The 24,307-nt window shown below is 38.6% G+C and overlaps 1 protein-coding gene across 3 annotated transcripts in view; it reads right to left on the reverse strand.

Annotated features, from left to right (window-relative positions):
- The window catches only part of LOC116823190 (transducin-like enhancer protein 1), a 94,227-nt gene that overhangs the window by 28,374 nt on the left and 41,546 nt on the right, over positions 1-24,307 (reverse strand). For 2 of the 3 annotated variants that reach the window (XM_032777589.2, XM_032777586.2), the window contains exons 7-11: positions 20,375-20,579; positions 19,590-19,606; positions 8,186-8,302; positions 3,127-3,180; positions 293-445 (exon numbers count right to left, since the gene is read on the reverse strand). In XM_032777589.2, the coding sequence (XP_032633480.1) occupies positions 293-445; positions 3,127-3,180; positions 8,186-8,302; positions 19,590-19,606; positions 20,375-20,579 (546 nt within the window). The remainder of the gene's footprint in view (positions 1-292; positions 446-3,126; positions 3,181-8,185; positions 8,303-19,589; positions 19,607-20,374; positions 20,580-24,307) is intronic. The other variant, XM_075067299.1, reaches the window with a different exon arrangement.

Here is a 24,307-nt window from a genome sequence, read left to right on the forward strand (position 1 = left end):
CAACTCGAAAAAGAAAACACTGTTTAAAGTGAACCATTTGCATTATACGGTAAACTTGGAAACCATTAGTTATAAGTGCATAGGAAAGATCAGTGTGAAGTAGAAGTTTTTATCAGCGAAGAAGGGGGTTGTATAGTACTATAAACAAGAACGTGCTTCAACTTCAAGTGTATAAAATCAGACATCCGCTGCCAACAAGCAAGCCACTATGCACAGTAATTAGTAGTTAGACCACACACATGAGAAATAGATAGGTGTTTCCTCTGGACTGCAGACTGCTTTTAATACTCACCAAACTCATTTCTTTGGATTTCAAGGAAGTGGAACTTCCTGAGGAGGCTGTGGATGCTGGACTGCTAGAGGCATCTTTTTTCAGCAGGCGGTTTTTATCTATGCCATTCTCACGTGGCGAGTGTGCTGGACTTGCCCGTGGTGATGAAGGATCCTAAAATAATAATACTAATAAAGCAAAAAACAAATACAAATGGGGGAAGAGGGACAGCAGAAAACTACTTTATGGCTATGGGCTTGTACGAAGCACTGCCACAGAATTAGCACCAAGAAAAAACTGGAAAGTTTTAAATAGATTAGTTTAAAATACATAATATTTTTTAAATATTAGTTTTTGTTTGTTTCTCTGTGACAATGTCTCCTCTTCATCTGGTCAGTGGGGGCAGTTAGCCCACTGATTAAAATAAATCCAGTTAATTTTGCATGTGAGTTTTAAATAATAGCATATTAATTTTTTTCTTAAATATATAGAGAGGAGATTACAATATAATTACAGATGAGATATGACAAGTGTGTGACAAACAGTAAGACGGAAGGGAGAACAAGAGTAACAGTAGTATGATTATGCAGTTCATAGTGTCCGCAGCATGATAGCTCTGAATAATGCAAACATTATTTTAAAAATTTCTTATCAAACGATAACCCATTTTGCTTATCCCCACCCTCAAAGAAAATGACCCTGAGCTCCTGGCCCATAGAGTATGTATTATCTATTGTTTTCTTTCCTCTATACAAACTGTCCATATTACCCCTCTATGCAGCAAACCTTCCCCCCCACTCCTCCTCCTCCTTCCCCCTCCTCCCCCTCCCAGCCCCCCGGCCACATGCCTGCCCTGGGCGGAGGCTGCAAAGCCATCAGGACTCCAATGGTTCCTTGTCATGGTACAATTCCCCACTCTGAACCTTAGCATCCAAAAGATGGAGTACCAGCATGAATTCCTCTAAGCTTAATTACCAGCTTAGAACCTGTAGCGCTGCCACCAACCAGGAATTACAGTGCCATGGGTAACTCTGGTCCCTCCAAAACCTTGCCACGGGGAACACCAATGACCCAAGACCCTCTGGATCTTACAAAAGGAAGTTAGAACCCCTTTCCCCACGTTGCCTCTCCCAGGCTCCCTCCACTGGGTTACCCTGGAAGATCACTGTGATTCAGACTCCTTGAACTTAAAAGAGAGGAAAATTCACCTTTCCCCCCCTCGTATCATACTTTCCCCCTCCCAGACTCTCTGAGAGAGAAAGTAATCCTGAACACAGAGAGAAATTAGAGCTCTCTCCCCTTTACCCCTCCTTCTCCCCACCAATCCCTGGCTGAATCCACCCCTGACCGTTCCCTGCGGTCCTCACACCAAAGAATGGAAAAAAAAAAAAAAAAATGGTTCTTAAACAAGGAAGAACTTTAATTAAAGAAAGAGAAAAACAGAAAAAATTTCTTTGTAAATTTAAGATGATTACGGTACATGGGTTTTTAGCAGCTAAGGACATGGGAAGTACCTCCCCCTAAGTTATTCCAGTACAAATTAAAATCCTTTCAGCAAAATACAAATATGAACTGCCTCCATACCAAGATGCACAATTAAACTCCCCCTCCAGCCAAATGCACATTTGCAAATAAGGGAAAACAAACATCAAAACCTAACTCGCCATCTACCTAGTACTTACTATTTGGAATCTATAAGAACCTGTATCAGGGAGATTGGAGAGAAACCTGGTTGCACGTCTGATCCCTCTGAACCCCCAGAGTGAACAACCAAAAACTAACAGCACACACAGAAACTTCCCTCCCTCAAGATTTGAAAGTATCCTGTCTCCTGACTGGTCCTCTGGTCAGGTGACAGCCAGGCTTACTGAACTTGTTAACCCCTTACAGTTAAAAGAGATATAAAGTACTTCTGTTCTATTAACTCCTACTATCTGTTTATGACATTCCTCCACACCCACTGCTGTTCTCCTGGGGGTCGGGTGGGCCCCTCCAGGTGTTATCAGATGCAGGAGAGCAGAAAGTCTTTTAATCAATTCTGTATCGTCTGCTCAGATATTGCTGTGGTCTGGACTTCTGAGGATGTTGCTAGTTACCTAGCTCCCTGCTCGGATACCCACTTTCCACCATCCAATGATACGAAACTGATGGCTGACAGAGCGGACCTCATCCGTACACCATGGCTTGGTAAAGGCCCTGCCTCCCAGTGCTGCTAGAAGGCAGATCGGAGTAAGAGAAGAGGACTGATGGCATCCTATGCTCCCAAAGTCTTGTATCTGCAGGACATAAGAGGCGGAGGAGGGAGTTGGACTAGTCCCCTCCACCTTGGTGCTGCTGGCAGGAACTGCTGCTACCTAGACTGTCTTTCCTGAAGAATGGTAAGGTCTTCCTAAAGAGCCACTCACCCCTAGGAAATTCTGTGGACTTATCTAGTTGCATCTCAACTCTCAGTTCACTTTAACCCTGTGTTCCAATCCCACCCCTGCCAAAGACACTTTGATTTAAAAACACTGCCTGATCAACCCTGGTCCTGTACATACATCTCCATCTTAACTCTTCCCCACCACATAGAGGCAGCCATGACAGCAGCTGTGAAATGTTAAAATGCATCTTATGGGAAAGATCAAACGTGTATGAACCAGTGCAAGAAGGAGCAGATAAGACAGCCCATTTTGCTCTGTCCTGTTATATGGCAGCCAGCAGGCATTAAATTTTAAGATTTTTCAGGTTAATTACTAATATTAGTAAAAAGAAAAATAGCCAAGTATTATTTTTATATACATTTAGATGATAGTGAATTTTTCCTTCAATGCTTGGGCAAATGTTAAAAATGCAAAAAATAAAAACTAAGTTACCTCATTGGATACATCCACAACCAAGTTATCATCACTCTTGTCCCCATCGCTGTCCTACAAAAAATTGTTTATTTCATTTAATACAGTTGAAAAGAACGGGAAAAGGCTAAGCATCTGCTGGATTCAAAACCTGAATATTAAACATCACTGTCCTACCCGAAATAGACCGACAGAAAGAGGAGAGCCACACCATTAGCAGCAGAGAGTCCTTCGCCACTTTTATAAATGATAGGGCAAATATACAAATTTGATGAAAATCGGAGCACAGCTCTTTTGCCTTTTAGCTTTACATTAGATTTGTGATATTTGAAAGAATATTTGTATTTAATTATAAAATATAAATGATGTATGGCTACTCCAGTGAGTGTTTACATTCTGAGGAAAAAAGACATCCTTAACTGCTCTCATTGTTAACCTGTATGTTTCAGTCCTATCCACTGTAAAAGAGAGTTGCAGGATTAGTTACAGTTTGCACAGTGCTTTGAACATGAAAAGCACAATGGCAAAGATTTTCAAAGAAGTTTCCTGTGTGTACTACTTGTTTCAGAAGATTCTCCTAAGTCCAAGGTAATTCTGGATAAGTCTAGAGTCCAGTATGAGACCATCCCATTTTCCATTTTCAAGCTTCATAATATCAAAAAGTTTTGAGCAGAAATTAAATGGAAAGATCTCGAGTTTACTGTCCTATTTCCAATCCCACAATTCCCTTTAGCCAACTTATTTCTGCTTTCTAGACACAAATGCCTCCTTGTCATTAAAAGTGCTGCTTTTAGGAAAGCAGGAAAACAGCAGCCATGTGAGTGCAGTTGGAAATCTAGTAAATCTTTAAATATGAAGCCTGTTCCAGCATGGAATTATTTCAAACTCTTTGTTTTAAGAATTAAGTATTTATCTTATCTATTTATAATCCAGTTTCATTCCTACTGTTTCTACCAAAAAGAGAAGTTGTCTTATCTTCCATAAAATCAACAGTTTCACATTGTATATGATTCCCAAGGAAACAGACAATGGTTTTAGCATGCTCTCCTTTGAATAAATGAGGTTACTAATACTCCCAAAACTGCCAGCATCTGGACACTAGTGAGTTGAAAGATTTTAGTACATAGGAAAGTTTGTCAAAAGTTCCCAGCATCTATACAAGATGGTGGAAGAAATCACAGACCTTGGTTTCAAAGATGCAGTGGTAATATACGGCTAGGTTAACAGGAGAAGGAAGGTGCCCCAATCTGCTTACAGTTGCTCTGATGCAACCCCAAAATCAAAGAGACTACAAGGGTGTCACTGAGGATAGAACTGCACCTATTGTGATCAACACAAGCATCTGGTGAAAACCTGAGATCAAGTGAAAGAGATAAATCATACCCACAGATGTTGAGAATTACAGTAACTCCTCACTTAACGTTGTCGTTATGTTCCTGAAAAATGCGACTTTAAGCGAAACGATGTTAAAAGAATCCAATTTCCGCATAAGAATTAATGTAAATGGAGGAGTTAGGTTCCAGGGAAATTTTTTTCACCAGATAAAAAAAACTATATATTATACAGACATACACACAGTAAACATTTTAAACAAAGAATTTAATACTATTCACAGCTATGATTGTGAAGCTTGGTTGAGGTGGTGACATTAGAGAGTGGGATATTTTCCAGGGAATGCCTTGCTGATAAATCAGTGGTTCTCAAACTTTCGTACTGGTGACCCCTTTCAAATAGCAAGCCTCTGAGGGTATGGCTACACTCACACTTTACAGCGCTGCAACTTTCGCGCTCAGGGGTGTGAAAAAACACCCCCCTGAGTGCTGCAAGATACAGCGCTGTAAAACGTCAGTGTAATCAGGGCAGCAGCGCTGGGAGTGCGGCTCCCAGCGCTGCACGCTACACCCGTAAAGGATATGGTTTACATGCAGCGCTGGGAGAGCTCCCTCCCAGCGCTGCCGCTCCGACCACACACACACTTCAAAGCGCTGCCGCTGCAGCGCTCCCACAGCGCTGCCGCGGTAGCGCTTTGAAATTCCAAGTGTAGCCATACCCTGAGTGCGATCGCCCCATATAAATTTAAAATACTTTTTTATCTATTTAACACCATTATAAATGCTAGAGCCAAAGCAGGGTTTGGGGTGGAGCCTGGCAGCTTATGACCCCCCATTTAATAACCTCATGATCCCCTGAGGGGTCCCAACCCCCAGTTTGAGAAACCCTGTGCTAAATGATGAAATAGCACTGGGCTGAGCCCTCAAGGGTTAACACGTTGTTAAATGTAGCCTCTCACTCTACAAGGCAGCAGGAATGGAGGGGAGGGGAGATAGCGTAGCAGACAGAGACAGACACACACCTTGTGTGTGGGAGAGAGAGAGAAAAGCACACTGCCTCTTTAAGGAAGCTGATTCACTCTAAGGACAACTGTCTTGGATCAGGAAGTTGAGACAGCAGCTGCTGCCCCAGGCTCTCTCTGTCTCTCGCCATTTGTGTCCCCATCCTGCTCTATATGGAGAAGGGGTAAGCTGGGTGTAGGAGCAGGGGGGAGGGGAGACACCTGATATTAGCCCCCCTCCCTCTCCCTCTCCTCCCCCACACAGCAAGCAGGAGGCTTGGGGAGCAGCTCCAAGGCAGAGGGCAGGAGCAGCACATGGCGTGGGGGGGAGGGGACAGATAGTTGCAACTGCTAGCCTGCTGGGCGGCTGCAGCACAGGGAACTTAGGGGAGCAGGCTGCTGATGGGGGAGCTGATAGGAAGGCTGTCAGTCCACCCTGGTTCTAAGCCCCCACCAGCTAGCTGCAACAGGCTGCTCTTCCTGCAAGCAGTGGACAAAGCAGGAGGCTGCCAAACAACATTAGAGGGAGCACGGCATAACTTTAAATGAGCATGTTCCCTAATTGATCAGCAAGGTAACAACGAAACAAGGTTAACCGGGATGACTTTAAGTGAGGAGTTACTGTACAATAGAATCTAATTTTCTTGGGTCTGAGTGATCAGCAATGCAGCTAGAGCCTGAAACCACGGACTCAGAGCATTCTTACCACCGTACAATTGTGTCACAATTCCACTTTTAACAAAAATAGATCAGTCCTCCCCTCTGTTCCTCTGTGTGACTAACATCTCCATTCCCTTTCCAATTACTATTATTTCTATTTAATTTACATTCAATTCTGCTCCTCCCATGCTTATCTACCATAATCTTGCAAGAAGGCTAAGGGGAGAAATGCTGAGCCACTGCAGCCAGTGCATATGATCCACAACCCTTTCTGCTGTTGGCTCTTTGGAACTTCAAGGGCAAGTAAAGCTGGTCAAAAGACAACACACAAGCCGTGCAAACATTTTACTGGTGGGTTTTTATTTTTTTTTCCATTGCTTTTCATAGAAATTTTGTAATTTCAACCAGGGTAAGTAGTAGTAGCTTTGTTAGGTTACATGGCAAGCAGAAACCAGTGGCAGTGTGTTTCAGAGACTATACAGACTCAAGTTTGTGGGGATTGCACTACAGTGCTAAAAATAGCTGTGTAGACATTTAGGTTCGGGCTCCGAAGTTAAGGAGGGGGATGGATTTCACCACAGGTTACTGCTTGCCTTGTAGATGTACCCTCACGACCTTGAGGCACATTCAAGCTATAATGGTGGCTACTACACCTCTACTCCGATATAACACTGTCCTCGGAAGCCAAAACATCTTACTGTGTTACAGGTGAAACGACGTTATATCCAACTTGCTTTGATCCTCCGGAGTGCACAGCCCCGCCCCCCCGGAGCGCTGATTTACTATGTTATATCCAAATAAATGTTATATCAGGTCACGTTATATCGCAGTAGAGGTGTATTACAATTTGCATAAGGGGAGGAAACAGAGGTAAACAACTTGCTTCTGAATCCTAGAAGGCTTCTGACTCCTAAAGGCAGGCACTGCTGGTTCCCTAAAACTCAATGACAGTAATAATCGTGGGACTAGGCTAAACTATTCAGTCATTACATTATATAGCATGAATGAATATGGAGATCATCAGTAAGTGTGGCAACAACCACACGAAACCTGAAATACAGTTTTTAACAAGGGTGGATTTTTTTAATCAGGTTTTTAAAATTTAAATCAGTTTTTATTTTTGTTTTCAATAAACCTATTTACAATTAAAATTAGAACTATGATAATCTATGGTCTATGGTCTAAACTTATAATAATGTATTAAAATAATGTAATTTAATAGCAAAAATAATATTAAGCAGTACATAATTGAAAGTGCAGAGAGACTATTTTCTTAATTTCAGTTTACTCAATTATTTTAGTTCTCTGACTAGTTCATTCAAAGTTAAATAACTAATGCAGTTGAAAATGCAGGAAAGCTTGTTTTTCTCTTCCAATCTATGAATGAAAACTAGGTTTGAGACTATGAGATCTACTAGTTCTAAAATCTTAAGGACAAGGTGACCAGAAAATCAGATTCATCAACTACAGATAATACTTCCTTTGTTTAACAAATCAGATGTTTTAAATCCAAAACATATTTTGATACATCTTTTGATAAACTTTCACATTATGTATGCAGTATTTTTAAGATAGTTTAATTAAAAATTAGTATCCCATTTTTTGTGCATTTTTAATTGAAATTCCATCAAAATAGAGCTTGACATAAATCTTATGTTAAAATTAATCATTTAATAAATAAGAAATGCACCATTCACATTTTCTATCATAAAAAATTAAAAATGAATTAAGAAAAATTAAGAATCCAAATAAATGTAAATTATTCTATATAACTGCCTGAATAAATGTTGTGTATCCTGCTGATTAGCAAAAACAAACACCAAATTTAATGTGAAGCTATATTAGTTGCAATTCAACATGAGAATTAATCTTCTTTAGGAAAATAACTAAAAAGTATAAATACAAAACTAGATAATAGATTATTTAAATGAGGTTGCCTGTTTGCTAATGTAAATAATTATTAGAATGGGTGATTTAAATAACTGATTTAAATCAATCAATCCGCCCTGCTTTTAACAACTATTTCACTGCTCACTCACAATATAATCTGCAAATAAATGATTAATTTATTTGCAACAGATTTCTTACATAGTGGCTGGAATCCTTATCATCGACCTTTCTTTTTTTGATGTCATTGGAATATTCAGGACCATTCCTGCGTTTATCCGTGTTTCGCAGACCGTCTGGTACCAACAGAGAATTACTCTGTAAAGACAAAAAACAAGGTCAATGAAAAATTCCTTCCCGAATTCCTTCATATACACCTGAAAACTAAAATTAGATGCAATAGATATTTTAGAAATGTAATACCTTCTCAATCTCTCATTCAATTTAATTCAACTCATCAGAATCTTCAAAGGGAAATTATAATGACAGGGATTCATGCATTTTATATTTTGCTTATTCTTTGCTTAATCTTTGTATAAATCAACCTATCAGAAATTTAGTTCACTTGTCAGTAATTATTTGTGAGGTTACTCAATTTAACTGACCTCATTGTTTTACTTTAGGAGAAACACTGTTTATTCGTGAACATACAGTATTTTATATGTATTCACATATACACAAACATACAGTGGCATTTATACATTATAATTGCAAATATAAAGTTATTAACTAAGGATGGATTTCTCCAATGTCAAAAACAAATAAAGCTTGGAGGATCTGCCCATTGCATGTATCATTACGTACACTACCTCTTAAAACAACAACAATTAAGTAGGTGTTCACTACAGAGTAAGATTACCCAGTGGTTGTTTATTTATTAGTTGTGATAGTAACCTCAAAAGGATGTCCTCAACAAATTTACTGCAAACAGAAAGATTAAATATTTTCACTGTTAGTGTGAAATTAAAGCTATCACATTTTTAATCAGTCTTAGGGTATGGCTACACTTGGAATTTTGGAGCGCTGCCGCGGCAGCGCTTTGAAGTGTGAGTATGGTCAGAGCGGCAGTGCTGGGAGAGAGCTCTCTCAGCGCTGCATGTAAACCACATCCTTTACGGGTGTAGCGTACAGCGCTGGGAGCCGTGCTCCCAGCGCTGCCACCCTGATTACACTGACGCTTTACAGCGCTGTATCTTGCAGCGCTCAGGGGTGTGTTTTTTCATACCCCTGAGCGCGAAAGTTGCAGCGCTGTAAAGTGTGAGTGTACCCATACAACTGAGGCCAGTACACATACAAAAGACAAGAGCAAAGACTAATCTTTTCTACAAATAACACAGGCTACTTTCATTCAGTTATGCTAAGTACAAACTGTTGACCCCCCCCCCCCCAAAAGGCATTTTAAATATTTTTGGGTCACATGACACAATTTGACATGCCTCTGATTCCCATCTCCCCTCCAGCTAAAGCATTAAAACATATTACAATGAATTCTTTTAAGTACAGAATTAGCATATGCAAGAGGGCAATTTGTTCAGTGATGTGTTAATGCCATGAACAATGCTGAATGAGTTGTGCAAAAAACTCCTATCAAAAAGATCTGATAAGCCTGGTTTCTAAAAGCCATCTAAAAAAAATCATCACAAGAAGGAAGCATGGTGCCAATATACATTTACATACTTAAAAGAAAACTTACTTTAGGCCAAATCAGATACAATGGTGAGTCCAGAAGGAAATATTTGTGTATAATTAAAAGCCATAGATATTTAACTCTTAAAATATCATAAAAATAAAGTACGTCAGTTTGCTACTCATTGAATGACTCCGCATTTGAAACTCAAGCTTTGCAGTGCTCAAACATTAATGCTCAACCACAGAGGAACAACAACAAAACAGGGTACACAAGACAACTTGAATCCTCTTTTGTCTACTTCAGAGGCTGTACTTTAAAGCTCACTCTAAGCTCTTTTATTCATGACTATTCAAGCTACACAAATGCCAGGGGGCTTTACACAAAGCATATGGGAGGGTCCAATGAAATTCAGTATAAAGAAGCTCACAGTAATGTCTTTACCACAAAGTTTTCGTGGCTAAAAGGTGGGCTTGTTGGATGACTGAACTAATTACCTTGATAAGTATAGGCAGAATTTAACCCAGCTTCTCCTTCCAAATACATACACAAGAGGATAAGGAAGCCAATGTTTCAGAAGCAATATATACTAAAATCCAATTCTAATGAAAAATGGATTTGTATTTTAAAATGAACACCCAATGTCTGCAATAGAAGATACAGCTTAAAGAGACACTGTCAACTCAAATTTGACCACAAATTAAAAAGTTTTGGGGGGAAAAGCCTGCTTTTGCTAAACCCAAGACCAACAGAAATAGTTCTTTTTTTTAAAAAAAAGCTAAGAAATAATTTTTAAAGCAACACAAATATTGCAGGATTGAGAAGCTGAAAGGGAAACTAATAATAAAATGTAACACTGACTTCATTGGTTTTCATTCTCCAAACTCACAGAAAATAACTGCAAAAAAGGAAAGAGCAATTTGTATTTTTAAGACTTGGATCCTGCAAATTATTCCACATGGGTGTAAATTCCACTCATGCAAGCAACTTGCAAGATCTGTGCCTAAAATACGTAGAGAGTAATTTCAAGTATTAACAGAGATCAAAAATAGGTTTTATTTTATTTTTAAGTTTAGTGCCCCTTTAATGCATAGTTCCTATACATATGATTGCACCCTATGTTTACATGCACGTGTCTATACCAAACAATGATGACACACTTCTGTGCAATTCAGTATTCTAAAAAACGAAGAAAAACTTACTTCTCAGTCGAAAAAGTATACGTGGCACTATATAAACCCCCAAAGCATACTCATGCACACGCACAAGCAGTTCCTATGATATGTATTTAATTACTAGTTTACAGAATAATTATATTAAGGGACAAAGATCCACAGTTTCTGGGATGTAACTTCCCCATCCCAATAACCACTAGCAGTCCTTATGCATTATTGTTACAAACTGGAATTCCTAAGAACAAGGAGACTATATATCTTGAAAACATCCAGTCAAATAGATACGAGCATCTGCAAACTTCCTATATAACACCACCTCTCCCCCTGCCCCGCCACAGTGCTCTGGGGCAATGGTTCTCAACCAGGGGTACATGTGTCCCATGGGATATGCAGAGGTTACATCAACTCATCTAGATCAGTGGTTCTCAACCTATTTACCATCGTGGGCTGCACATGCAGCTCTCTGTGTGTGATGTAGGCTGCAACCACACAATATATATACTACTTGTATGGCACTGAGGATGTCACAGGGCTGCACATGGGTGCTGACTGGGCCACATGTGGCCCCAGGCTGCAGGTTCAGAACCACTGATCTAGATATTTGTCCAGTTTTACAACAGACTACATAAGAAGCACTAGTGAAGTCAGTACAAACAAAAAATTCACACACACAGTAACTTCTTTATCCAGCTCTATATACTATACAATGAAATGTAAGGACCATATTTATATTCCAATTGATTTATATTTATATAGTAAAAATAAGCAAGCAAGCAATTTTTCAGTAATAGTGTGCTGTGACACTTTTGTATTTTTATGTCTCATTTTGTAAGCAAGTAGTTTTTAAATGAGGTGAAACCTGGGGTATGCAAGACAGATCAAACTCATGAAAGGGTACACAGTTGTCTGGAAAGGTTGAGAACCACTGCTCTGGGGCATTACAATACTTTGCTACTTGCCTTCTTTATGTCAGCTATGCGCGACTTCCAACATATTTTTAAAAGCTAACCATTTTGACTGGATATAGTTTGGGGTGTAGCAGACAAGATAATTATTTTTAAAGATCTTGGAAAAAATAACGTATCTTACTGGGTATTAAATGCAGACTTGATCCATTGCAAACATCCCCACTTACTTTGGATCAGACCTTAAATGCAGAAACTGTTTTCACTAAAATTTCTACTGTGGGCAAAGGAGTGGAGGAAGGAAGAGAGACATTTGAAATTTGTGTGGGGTGTAAATGGGGAAGCGCAAGGCATGTTAGAGCTACCCCCAATACAGTTTCATTACCCTGCAGGGTCACACTGGGGATGGATAATGGGTAGCAAGCAACTGAGAAACTAAACTTATTGGCAATCTTTTCAAGGTTATTCTTAAATAAAAAATAAAACAAAAAAACACCATTTTTCCACACCGACTTGCAGCATCAGGAAATCTACTCATGATTTTTCAGCCCCTTCCATCCCTCTCCAGTTTTCCAGACTGAGGAAAAAAGAAAAATTGACTAGAATAGTTATTCCTCAATAGTTCCTCATATGGAAACTCTTAACCCAGAACGAGAGTCTCTTCACCCAGGTCTACACTATAAACTTACATCAGTATAACTATGTCACTCAGGAATGTGAAAAATCCAGACCCCCTCAACCGACATAGTTAAACAACCTAACCCTGTGTAGACAGCAGCATGTGGAGATGAAGTACCTACAATGAAAGGAGAAGCCTTCCCGTTGGCATAGGTAGTGCCTTCACTTCATGCTGCTGCAACATTTAAGTGCAGACCAGCCTTACTCTGGAATAAAAATATCCACGAGAAGCTACTGCAGTAGATATTCCAGTCAATTTCCCTGACAAGCGCTGAAGCCTATGATGTAAGAATGTGAGCAGGATAAATTAACATGACACGTCTAACACCCTAGAGTTTGAGATCTTGGATGGTTTGAGTGTTCATTTACAGATTATGCCAACACTGTTCTGAGTTGTATACAATCACAGTAGACAATAAAGGGATATTTTAAAAATTAGATTTTTACTAACTATTCAAAAAAATAGTTACATTAACAGCAGTCCTGAAAATAATCAATTTAGACTGGATAAATTCAATGATTAGTCTGGCAAGAAATGAAAATAGTACATTAAAATATTTAAAGGGTTAAGAGCAAGCTTCAAAACATCCACTACAATTGATGAAAGTATGTTTTTATGTATGTATGCTTGCTATTGCAAACTACTCCTTCGGAGTGTCAGTTGTATGGAATTTCTTCAGGTGGTATGAAACGGTCTCCATTTTCCAGTCATGTTACTAGCACTTTATGAAATACTTAAGTGACACAAATGACAGTAAACAAAAAACTGGGACACAGATGACAACATCAAACTTTTTTTAACCCAGGGCTCAGCGTGCCTCCTGCCAACAGAAGTGACTTGAGGGTTCAGAGAACAGTTACCGATTAGAACAGCAAACTGAGAAGATTCTCCCATTATGTCAGGTCAAGTACTGTCTGTATTTCCCGCATGATTAGTGCCCTAAATGGCATAATATAGGACTGATAGCACGAAAAAGCATCAGCTTCACAACACTCTCATGCAATTGATATTTCTATAGAGATTTAATCAGTTCTCGTCTCTCTTTTATGGCTATTTTAAATACAACAAATGAAATAAAAAAAGGTAGTCTTACCATTCTACAAATGATTGATTTTGAAGTGTTAGAATTACTATTTTCCCTATAGGAATAATACAGATTTTATAGCTAATAGCAGACTTTTCATTTTGGATTGAAATCTACAGTGTTAACTGATTTGATTGTGTGTCAAAAAATATCTGGTTGACTCACTAAGAAGAAAAACAGCATGACACCAATTTTTGTTTTGTCTTAATTTCCGTAGACTAGACACTTAATTGAGGATAATCCTTCCTTTCATGCTCAGAACCCAATTTATCAGGGATTAAGAATGCAAAAGTCTACATACAATGTATCCAGATTGGCAAAAATGATTAAATCAATTTTAGAACTAACATTTTATTTTTCTCCAATGGTTCAATGTTATTATTTATTTGTATAGATTCCCTTCAAGTAATTCTTGAAAAAAAGAAAAAGAAAAAAGCTTAATGTGACATTACTTCCTGTCATTACCAGACAGCGTAAAGGCAATCTTGGATCTCAAAGCTACTTTGCTGCCAACAAAATTCAAACACTGAAATCATCGGCAACAAATGTGAAAGGAAAACCCGCTCATGGATGTAGAGAGAAAAGGCAGGTTCCCTAATGTGAATATAATGCACATTATTCAAATGGCTTTCCTTAGCTGCCATTCTGATTCCCCTTAGGAACTCTTTCCAAACCACAAGGAAAGAGTGTGTCAGCAGTACAGACTGGGAGTCCAAAACTCCTCATTTATCCTGTGTTATACTACGGCATACGGAAGTTAATTTGCTAGCACACACCACACTGACAATTAGCTTTACATTGAACATTATAACAATTAGGTAGCAGAGTTCCCATCACATCTGCATGCATGCTTTAACTGCACATGGGACCAGTTAAGACATTTTCTAGAGCTGTATTTTTTCCACTGTGCTTGGTCATTTTACAGATTCTGCTGTACATCTAACCAACTGCAATAACTGACCTCAACCATTGTAACAGATTCAACTCACACTTGTCCGTACTGTCACCAGACAAAAATAAGGCTGATATGCTCATTTAGCTACTGCATTAGACCTGATCTGCTGCACTACACACCAGTATTATCTGCCAACATCCCTATGTACCAGGAAAACATTTGTCAGAAAGAAAAGCAGGAGCAAATCTAACATTTACAACCAAAATATCAGAGGGCCAAAGTAAGCTCTGATGCTCCCTATCAAGAGAAAGATGACTGTCATGCACCACTAGTAAACAAAAACAAACAGCTTGAGTTGAATAGGAGGGAAATCCTTTCACAGATCCTATGGGCTGTAAATTTTTAAAATATCTGCCCAAGAGTAAAGATTTATTTGATGCAAGTCCTAACAACTTACAGTTAGTAACAACTCTTCCAGTATTCTCTACTCAACCCCCACTACCCTTAAATATGAGAACTTTCTTCCAGAAAAATAAGCTGTAGGAAATTAATGTTAAAATAAGTGGATTTTTGTTTTAAATATGAAGCCTCATTGCTCTTTTGCCATCTTCCCTCATTTCTCTTATTTTTATCCCCAGCCCCAGATCCCCATTTTCTTCCTCTACTTGAAATTAATTATAAATATTTTATATTTTTACAGAGTAGAGAAGCACCACCGCTACTATTAAAAAGCTACCAGTTATTTATGTGCTCAGTGGGACAAGTTGCCTGAAAACAGGGGCAGTAATCAAATACAAGTTTCTATGGCATGGGTCAGACGTTTCAAACACCAAGAAACAGACTGAAGAGTACAGTGGTTGGATTTCTGGGGGGAGAGAAAAGCTTAACTGAAATGAGTATGCACACTAATTATTATTTTTAATTTACATATACAGTATCAGCACCAATCATAAGCTAGAGAAACCACTACTGCTCACTACTGTAGAGTAGTAATGTCCTGCACAGAATGAAGAAGGCTTCCCACATAAAAACTGAAGTGTATTTGAAAAAGTGTAATTACAACTGGAACTTAAATCTAATAATGGCAGCAACCACCATCATAAAAACTGGTATCTTCACATTATTATACAAGCACAGTGAGAAATGCCAAATTGCTTTCCTCTGTGCTTCTGTTGAATTCAATATTTTTTAACTAATGCCTGTCAAAATGGGAGTCAGGGGAATTATTCATAAATACTTATCTTCACCACCCCTTCCTTTCCTCTTTTGTTTTCTAACTTTTGTTGCCAGCCATCAGCACTTGCTGCTTCAAGTTAGTTTCACACTAGACTGCAACACAGTATTCCACAGCTGCATGCAGGTAACTCTAGTTAGAGTTAATTGGTATTTTGCATGTATTTGGACACAGGATTGGCCTTATGTTTTAACTTGACATGGCCCTTAAAAATAAATAAGAGGGATATCATATGGTTAAAGAAAGCATTGTAGCTTCCCTCTTATAAGCTCCTGGAAAGATACTATCTTCTTGGTGCAGTTTTGAAAGCATTGGTTCTTTCATATATAAAAATGCATACTAAGCTTTTCAAATTATTATTTATTCAAAATTTCATTAAATAGTTTACATAAACCATTATGTCCACCACAATCACCTCCCCCAAGAAAGAAAGAAAGAAAAATATTTTAGAATGTCTGTCTTTGGGTGTTGTTTGAGTTCTTTGTGGGTGAGGTTGGGGGGCAAGAAAGTTTTCTATTCACTGTACAAAGAACATGACTGCTTTATAAATACTGCTGTTTTCATAAACGGTAATCAAGGCAAAAATTAACTACTTTCAAACTAAAGTTACTTTATAAGTCTTCTAAAAACATACTGTCGGAATTCTTGTCTTCAGACTATATGAATCACAAGTGCATAAAAAGAGATTTAAAAACTCCACTATGAATTACTGTTGATACAATACAGTACTTCAAAACATCTGCATTTCTATGTTGTCTGAATAGACTGCTAGAACAGTGAGAGCACAAGTGATAAAATGAATACCTGAGATGACTGACAGATGTTGCCATTATACCCTTTAGAGAAAAAATGTGGACAAAACTTGCTTGCACTGGAGTCTCCTAAAACCCTTATTAAACTTCAGTTACAAAACTTAGTTAGCGTAACTGACTGGTCAGCTTTATTAGCCAAAAGGATCACAACAGTTAACATGTCTGCATTCTTGCGCCAAACTTTTGGCTCAATTTTGGACAGCTGGGATCACATCAGTGGAAACCTGACTGAGTTTGTAAGTGCACACCTCTGCCTCCGAAACTGGCCAATTTGAATTTTAAAGATTAATTTAAGTTATTATCATCATCTTCAGAACCTGTGCACAAAATAACTTTTTGAAAAATAAAAGCTTGCAGACAAATTGCTCTTATACTAATTTCAGGATTTTTAGGATAAGAAGAGTGACAAGGTAAGGGAGAAAAAAAAAAAGTTGTTGTAGTCCAGCCACCCAGATGCAGTGAGAGTATGTACAGTAGCAGCTTCTATAGGCATTGCTCTCACACAATCATCCAGAATTATAATAAATTTGCTTAATGCACCTCCACATGTGGAGTATTTTACTCCCAGTTTTCACTAGCTTATGCATCTGTTTCAAAACCACGCAGTTATAAACTCTGACTGCATGTATTAGTCTGACTGCACGTACTAGTCTGGGTGCACTTTGTTTTTTTTAAAAAGAGCCTCACAAAAAAACTCAAACAGCTTTAATCCATTAAGTTACATTAATACCTCACCGATGAGCATAAAAAGCTTGGTTTGTATTTGAATACTTTTATCTTGCAACTTAGAGTAATCAACACCCATTGATTGCACTGGAAGCTCACACCAGTTATCTTCACTGGAAATAATAGTGAAGTACTGCAAAGCAATATTAAACAATATTGCAGCTACTTTAGATTAAACTACATGGTTTCTAGTGTCTTGGGTGATCAGAGCATATATCTGTCAGCAGTTCTGGCAGCATCACCATATACATTTAATATGCAAAGCCTCATTGAAGTAAATATGTAGGTCACCAAGATGACTGATTTAAATAGTAATCTGCATGATAATAATATAGTGCTAGTTTACGAAACACTATGATAAGATTTATAGTCATGTGAACATGACTTCTGTAACTCTGACCAGTTGAATATTAGCCTTAAAAGGTATTTAAATATAAAAACCATTTCAAAGTGACATTAAAGATGTGACTAAGAAAGAAAATTCAAACCAACCAAAACTCACTGTCAAATAAATGTTAGCCACCAATGTTGAATCTCAATTTGGATAATGTCCCATGGAGTCTAAACAGCTTTAAAATAAATAAATAAATAAACACGCAAACTTCTGTTCGCCATGAAACAGATACTCCAAAATAACAATGCGTTTTGTGTGTGTTAAGTCACATGGTTAAATTCATCTCTATTCAGCAAAACATGTAAACCCATTTAAGTGTTTTGCTGAACTAGGATCTAAAGAGTGGCAGAAATCCAATTCTAGGTGGCATATCCAGCAGCAAGGACAATCAGCATGTAATTTTCTTTACATTTACTGTGCATTCTTCAGGGCCCTGAAGTCCCACATGATATCCCAGAATGCACTTATGCTAGTTACCTCACACCCACAGCAGGGAATCATGGATTTTACATATGGTGGCAGGTCACGACTGTGGTGAAATTGTTTCAGTTGACTATGAGTTCAATTATAATTAAGAAAATGAAACTGCAAACCCACACAATGTACCAAAAAGACTTTTCTGACAGCCCTATCCAGCAGATCAGATTTATACTATATCTAACTTTCTTTGTGTGCATAATGAAGGGTTGCACAGAGTCTGCATTCTGTAACACTGCCTTGTTATTCTGGGCACCTAATCTTAAAGTCAATACATCTCAAGTGTCCTCTGCATATTTGCCATTTAAGCATACTGCATATTTCTCAAATTGTCACATTTTTCTTTAAATTATTTGCAGGATATTTTTAGCGAAGTATTTTACACAGAACCAAGAAAAAAGAGTGGTGAGATCTATCTTTTGACTCTGAGAAAATACTTAACTAAGGGTGGGATTCTCAAGAGCACCAAATAGATCTAGGAACACAAATCCCATTGTTATATAATGGGACTTGTACTCCTCAATCCCTTCAGATCTTTTGAGATTTCTACCCTTTAACCATTTCCATGCCACTGCACTGAGCAAGGACATAAATAAGAACGGTTAATTCCAACTTGGAAGCAAGAGAAAAAGATCAGTTTATTATAAAAAAAGCATGAAGGAAATTTTTAATTAAAATATTTCCAAGCCCTGCCATTCAAACAACCGACAAATACAACAAAAACAGGTAAGTGTCTTAAGGCTATCAGACAATGAATAACCCTAGTGAAATTGCATCTTACGCTGCTGTCTAACTGAGAGTAAGAAAATAATCACAACTCATTTTGCTGCATAAAGGACCAAATTCACCCACGGCATTAGTGAATACAGTTTCATTTTATCAATCAAAATAAATACCTGCTGACACCTGAATTTGACATCATTACTTAGACCCAAAAGTGTGAAGAAAAAACAAAGTAGCACCCTTTGGGGGACTTTTCTTAGGATGGGGACAGAAGGGTGGGGGCTAAGCCAGATCTTTATTTTTTAATGAAATTTTTATTAGTTTATGCCTGAAAGGAAATTCTTCAAGGGAAATTGCAGCAGATGCATAAATCAAGTAATGAAGACATTTGTATGGGTAGAGAGATTCAGTTAGAGAAATTACAATGCCCAGGAGACTGAAAATAGCAGTAATGTGTGGATTTTGATTTCTCACCTGTTCTGCAAGTTAAACTTCTGCAGATCTTTTTTTTAAAAAAAAAACAAAAACACCTTAACTGCCACTCAAAATATGAGCAGCAATAAACATGACTTAAAAAAAACAAAAGTAGCTCCAGAAGGCAAACAAATCAAGTCTGATTAAAGTTCAAATCTCCGACATTGCTATGATTTTATCATGACCATAGAAATTTTGTAATTAAACAGTTTCTTTTAATTTTTCCGACTTAAACAATGTACTGAACCGGGTACATATATGCCTGTCATACACAACTATGATTACACAGGAGGGAGAACAAGGAAACCTACAGAGAAAAAAACAGGTGCGAGTAATTTTTGTTTATCTAGTACTGTTGAAGCAGAAACATTTTAATGTTAACAGAAGTATTGGTACTTACTGTGCCCGGCTCTCTGTCTGCTCCCGTAGTAACCAAGAAATGCACAGACATGCCCGTTCAGACACAGAGGCAAGAACAGAAATAAAAAAAGGGGGGAAAAATTAGAACACAAGCCCCGAACAGTTTTAAAATGGCTTTTATTTATATAAGTCATTGCACATTCCTAATACAGTGATTTCCTGAAGATTACAGTATTTTGTAAACATGATAGATTTACAGTTTAAACATACACAAAGCCTAGTTTTTATTTCATGACAGAATAAATTATTTTTTTCAAAAATTAGTCAAGTGCAATTTTGCCCAATATTTAAATGTGTACTAGAACTTAAGCCTATGAAACTAAAGTAACAGATACAGTTATCTAAACCTTTCATTTAACACATTCACTTCAAAATTTAACTTCTCATTCCCATCTTCCCTTTTCCCCAGCCATTTAACAACATTAGTTTCTTTTGAAAAAATTTACCCAATTATGCAGTTTAACAATTATCCACAATATTGCGCAGGCACTGGTGTTACACTAAGCATTTCCCAGGATGTCAAAATGCCCTGCAATCTACAAAGCAGGAGACACCTAATGGATTGCCTATTTCAAATACTGAAAACTTCCAAGCTTAATTTTTCTTCAATGGTAGAAATGCAGACACGCTTTTTTTAAAAAAAAATTTTTACAACAGTTTGTTCTCGTTTTCATTCTATATAATTTGATTTCTTTAGAGATGCACACAATTTGCAGCAATGTGCGAATTTGACAACGTCCTAATCAGGCTTGCCATGCCTCTCACCTCTGTGGTGTTCTGCATCATGGTGCTTCTTGTCATCTTTTATTGCCAAGTGAGACTGCCCACCCAAAGCACTAGAGAGGGCAAGAAGGCCAGCACTGCTTCCAAGCGGAGGAATTCCAGGAGGCTGAAGTCCTGATGGGTGTGGTGTAAGAGGCACTGGAGGTCCATGGCCATGGGATAGATGCTGAGCCTGCAACTGCTGCTGCTGTTATGGATGGTATTGTTATTCACAGGAGGAAGTACGCAAAGCACATAGTTGAGGAAGAAAAGAAAAGAAAAATGTTGGTTAGCTATTCATAATCAATCCTGTTTTTACCCTATCTTCCTCTCCACCCCACCACACTTTGTGTCACCTACTCCTAGGGTGACCAGATGTCCCGATTTTATAGGGACAGTCCCGATTTTTGGATCTTTTTCTTATATAGGCTCCTATTACCCTCCACCCCTTGTCCCAACTTTTCATATTTGCTGTCTGGTCACCCTACCTACTCCTTATCCGAGTAAAGCTAAACAAAGCGGTTAAAAACACATTAGCTCTGTCTACAACAGCACTCCCATCATCACTGAAATGATGGGCCATTTATAAGAAAAAATGTCTACCAAAAAGACAGCCTACAAGACTGCATTATTTCATGCTTAAACTGAGCTTTTATAGAACCTGTGTTCCTAAAATATTTCAGTGTCTACACTAAAAAACCTAGCTAGCATCAACCAGTTCATGCATTCAAATACAGCACTCCCTACAGCACTGGTGCTTATGGATTATGACACCTCTCTCAATTTCAGGTGCAGCCTCCTAGATCAGTGTATACCGCTGCCTTTATTTAACATTGCCTAACACTTCCTATTATAAGGCTCTGTTTTAAGTTGCTAATAATTTTACCAAACTTTAACCATTCAAGATGAAATCTCCCATGCTGGGAGCATGCTATAAGCTGAAATTTTTTGGGCAAGTTTCTGCGAAAAATCATTCTGCCATTTCCAAGAACAAGATTAGGGGGAAATAAGTTGTTTTACCCAAGTTAAAAAATTCCTTCAATTAGTTCACTGAGAACTCCTGTTTTGAAGCTGGGATTTGAAATTTGGCAGGGGGTTTCCTTCATGTCAGGGATGTGCCTTTTGCTCCCCCTATGTAAATCCATCAAAGTTTCTAAATGTGCAGTTGTTAGAATTTGGCAGCTAATTTCCACAAAGATTTCACTTGCCATTCCAGGTATGCAGAGAGTCTGGGAGGAGGAGGCAGAGAGGAGGGGAGACACAGGCCTGGAACTGAGAATGGCTGGAGGAGCAGAAGGGAGTCAGGCTTGACAGAAATATCTGACCACTACAGACATTTCTCTCCAGAACCTGGAATGTAACCCGAGATTCCTGTATCTCCCTATTCCTCTGCAGTCTGCAAACATCTGTCTCACTGACAAATTGCATGTTTCATTCCCGTCTGGAATGTGCTGGGCCACATAGAAGATGACAACCTACTAGTGCTATTAGTTACTCCATAAGCTCAAGTGGCAGAGGATCTAAATGTTTCAACACTGTTGTTGAACCACATGTGTCTCACTATGATGTCACAGGATGGAACTGAGGGGTGGAGGGGGTTAGTTTGCTTTTTTAAAAATCCAAGAAATTAAACACATAAAACTACAATAACAGAACATTACATTTGCAAAGTCAAGCACTCAAAAGTTAGAAATACCAAAATAAAGGATTCCTATGCAATTCAGCCCTCCCTGCAGGTATGCATTATGATAGAGTCTTTAATTACATGATTACTCTTTTTCCCCACAGGACCCATGCTTCATTCAGTTCACAGGATGGACCTGCTCTAGCAGTGAAGCAGGTCCGGACTGTTGCCTCATTTGGTGCAGAAGTCTGAATGAGACAGGGGATTACAGGAAGACAAAAGATAGCCTCATGGTTAAGGCAGGTGAATGCCACACTGGAGAACTAAATTCCATTCCTACCCCTGCCACAGAGTTCTTATGTGATGCTAGTCAAGTCACTTAAACCAAATTTTTAACATGTGTTCACTAATTGTGTATTCCTCGTTATATGTCCAACTTGAGACCATGGAGTCTGATTTACAGCAGTGCAAAGGACTCAACTGCAACTGAAGTTAATAGGAACTATGCTCTGAACATATAAAGTGCCGTATAATGCTGAATACTCTGAAAATTCAGATCCTATGCATGCCAAATAGGGCACCCATAATTAGTAGACATTTTTGACCTTAATGTCTCTGTGCCTCAGTTCCCCACCTAAAACACTCTCCTTGGGACGCTGTGAAAATAAATTTAAAGTTTGTGATGCACTTGAATGGTATGGCAATGAACATCACAGAAAAGCCCAAGAGTAAATTTAATAATCCTTTCTTCAGAGCAGGGTTGGGATAGCTTAAATTAAATGGGGCATGCTCAATGACAACAAAACAAAATACTGAAGACCTGCTCATTAAGTGATCAATGATTTCTGTGCACTCTGAGGGAAAAAGGCCTGTGGAAAAACCAGCATGCAATCATGTAATTAAAGATTGCATCATAATGCACACATGCAAGGACACCAAATTAATGTTGCACAGACTACTGTAATAACTCTGGAGTGCTTGACTTTGCAACTTTTAGATAATGTTTTCACCTCTTAGCTCTTTTTTCTTGTTTTATATTTTTTTTGTGTTTACATGTAAAGCATCTGTTACATTTCTCAGAGCTATGCAATATTACATATCTAATGTTGGCATAAGATACATATTTGCACCTGTTCACATCATCATTTGGTCCAATTACTGTTTCAAAAAGAATGGTCACACACAAGGATTGCACATGGTGGAAAGGGAAAAGTTATGCCTTTCTACATCTCCACACAATCCATACAGACGACAGAGGATCACTGACATACTTTGGGCGTGTATGCATGAAGTAGATGGGGGAAAAAAGGTTACATTAAAATTGTGGTTTAAAGAAGCTGTTTCTTTCTCTTTCTTTCTTTCATGTCCGGGTGTTGGGGTGTCACGTGAGGGGAAAGGGAGCAGAGCCAAGACCAGCCAAGTATCTTCTCAGCTGCCCTTGAGCCCACACATAGCCAGTAGGTGGGTAACCTTAACAAGCAGACTGATCCAATCCTCTGAGTGATCAGAGCTATCACTGGGCACAGCCTTGTGGAACTACACCAAGAACACTACTTGACTGAAATGGGGCAGCTTCCAGCCCACAGCAGTACTCCAAGAGTTCAGACAGAACTGACATTAACAAGGCTGTTCTTGGACTTACACAGAGCTGCTGAAGCTGTAGCAATACTTGGAATGTTTGTGGAATGTTATAAGCATTCCAGATCTGTTGTTGTAGAAACCTGCATTCTTTAGTGTACACTGCCTAAAGTGCTTGGGTTAAACCTAGTCTTTCCCACCTCCCGCCCCCGCCTTTGGGCAGCTATTATACCACACTTTCCTTTTAGCTAAGTTCAGTAGCTGTAAAGGTTTGGTGATGCCATTTCAGAGTATACAAACATTAACAAAACTGAGTTTGTTTTGTATCAGCCATCTGTTCCTGCAACCATTCATAATGGTGCCAGGTATGCATTTTGATGGGAAAAATCAAGAGTAGGGTATTCCTCCTTAGACCACAATCACCTGCTGTAAACTCTGAAGTGCTTTCACCAAACCTTCAAAGCAGCAGCAATGGGGAAAACACTTTCTCCAGCACAACTGTGGAAGAATCCTACATGATCCTTTACAGAACTGATCTTGGTCAGTGTTGTGTCAGCAACTAAGAGAGGGATAGACCTCTCTTAAACTGGGAGGAGTGGTAGATATGCTAGAGGGTAGGGATAGGATACAGAGGGACCTAGACAAATTAGAGGATTGGGCCAAAAGAAACCTGACGAGGTTCAACAAGGACAAGTGCAGAGTCCTGCACTTAGGACGGAAGAATCCCATTCACT

This window comes from Chelonoidis abingdonii, chromosome 6 (assembly GCF_003597395.2).
Source record: "Chelonoidis abingdonii isolate Lonesome George chromosome 6, CheloAbing_2.0, whole genome shotgun sequence".
Lineage (NCBI taxonomy): Eukaryota > Metazoa > Chordata > Testudines > Testudinidae > Chelonoidis > Chelonoidis abingdonii.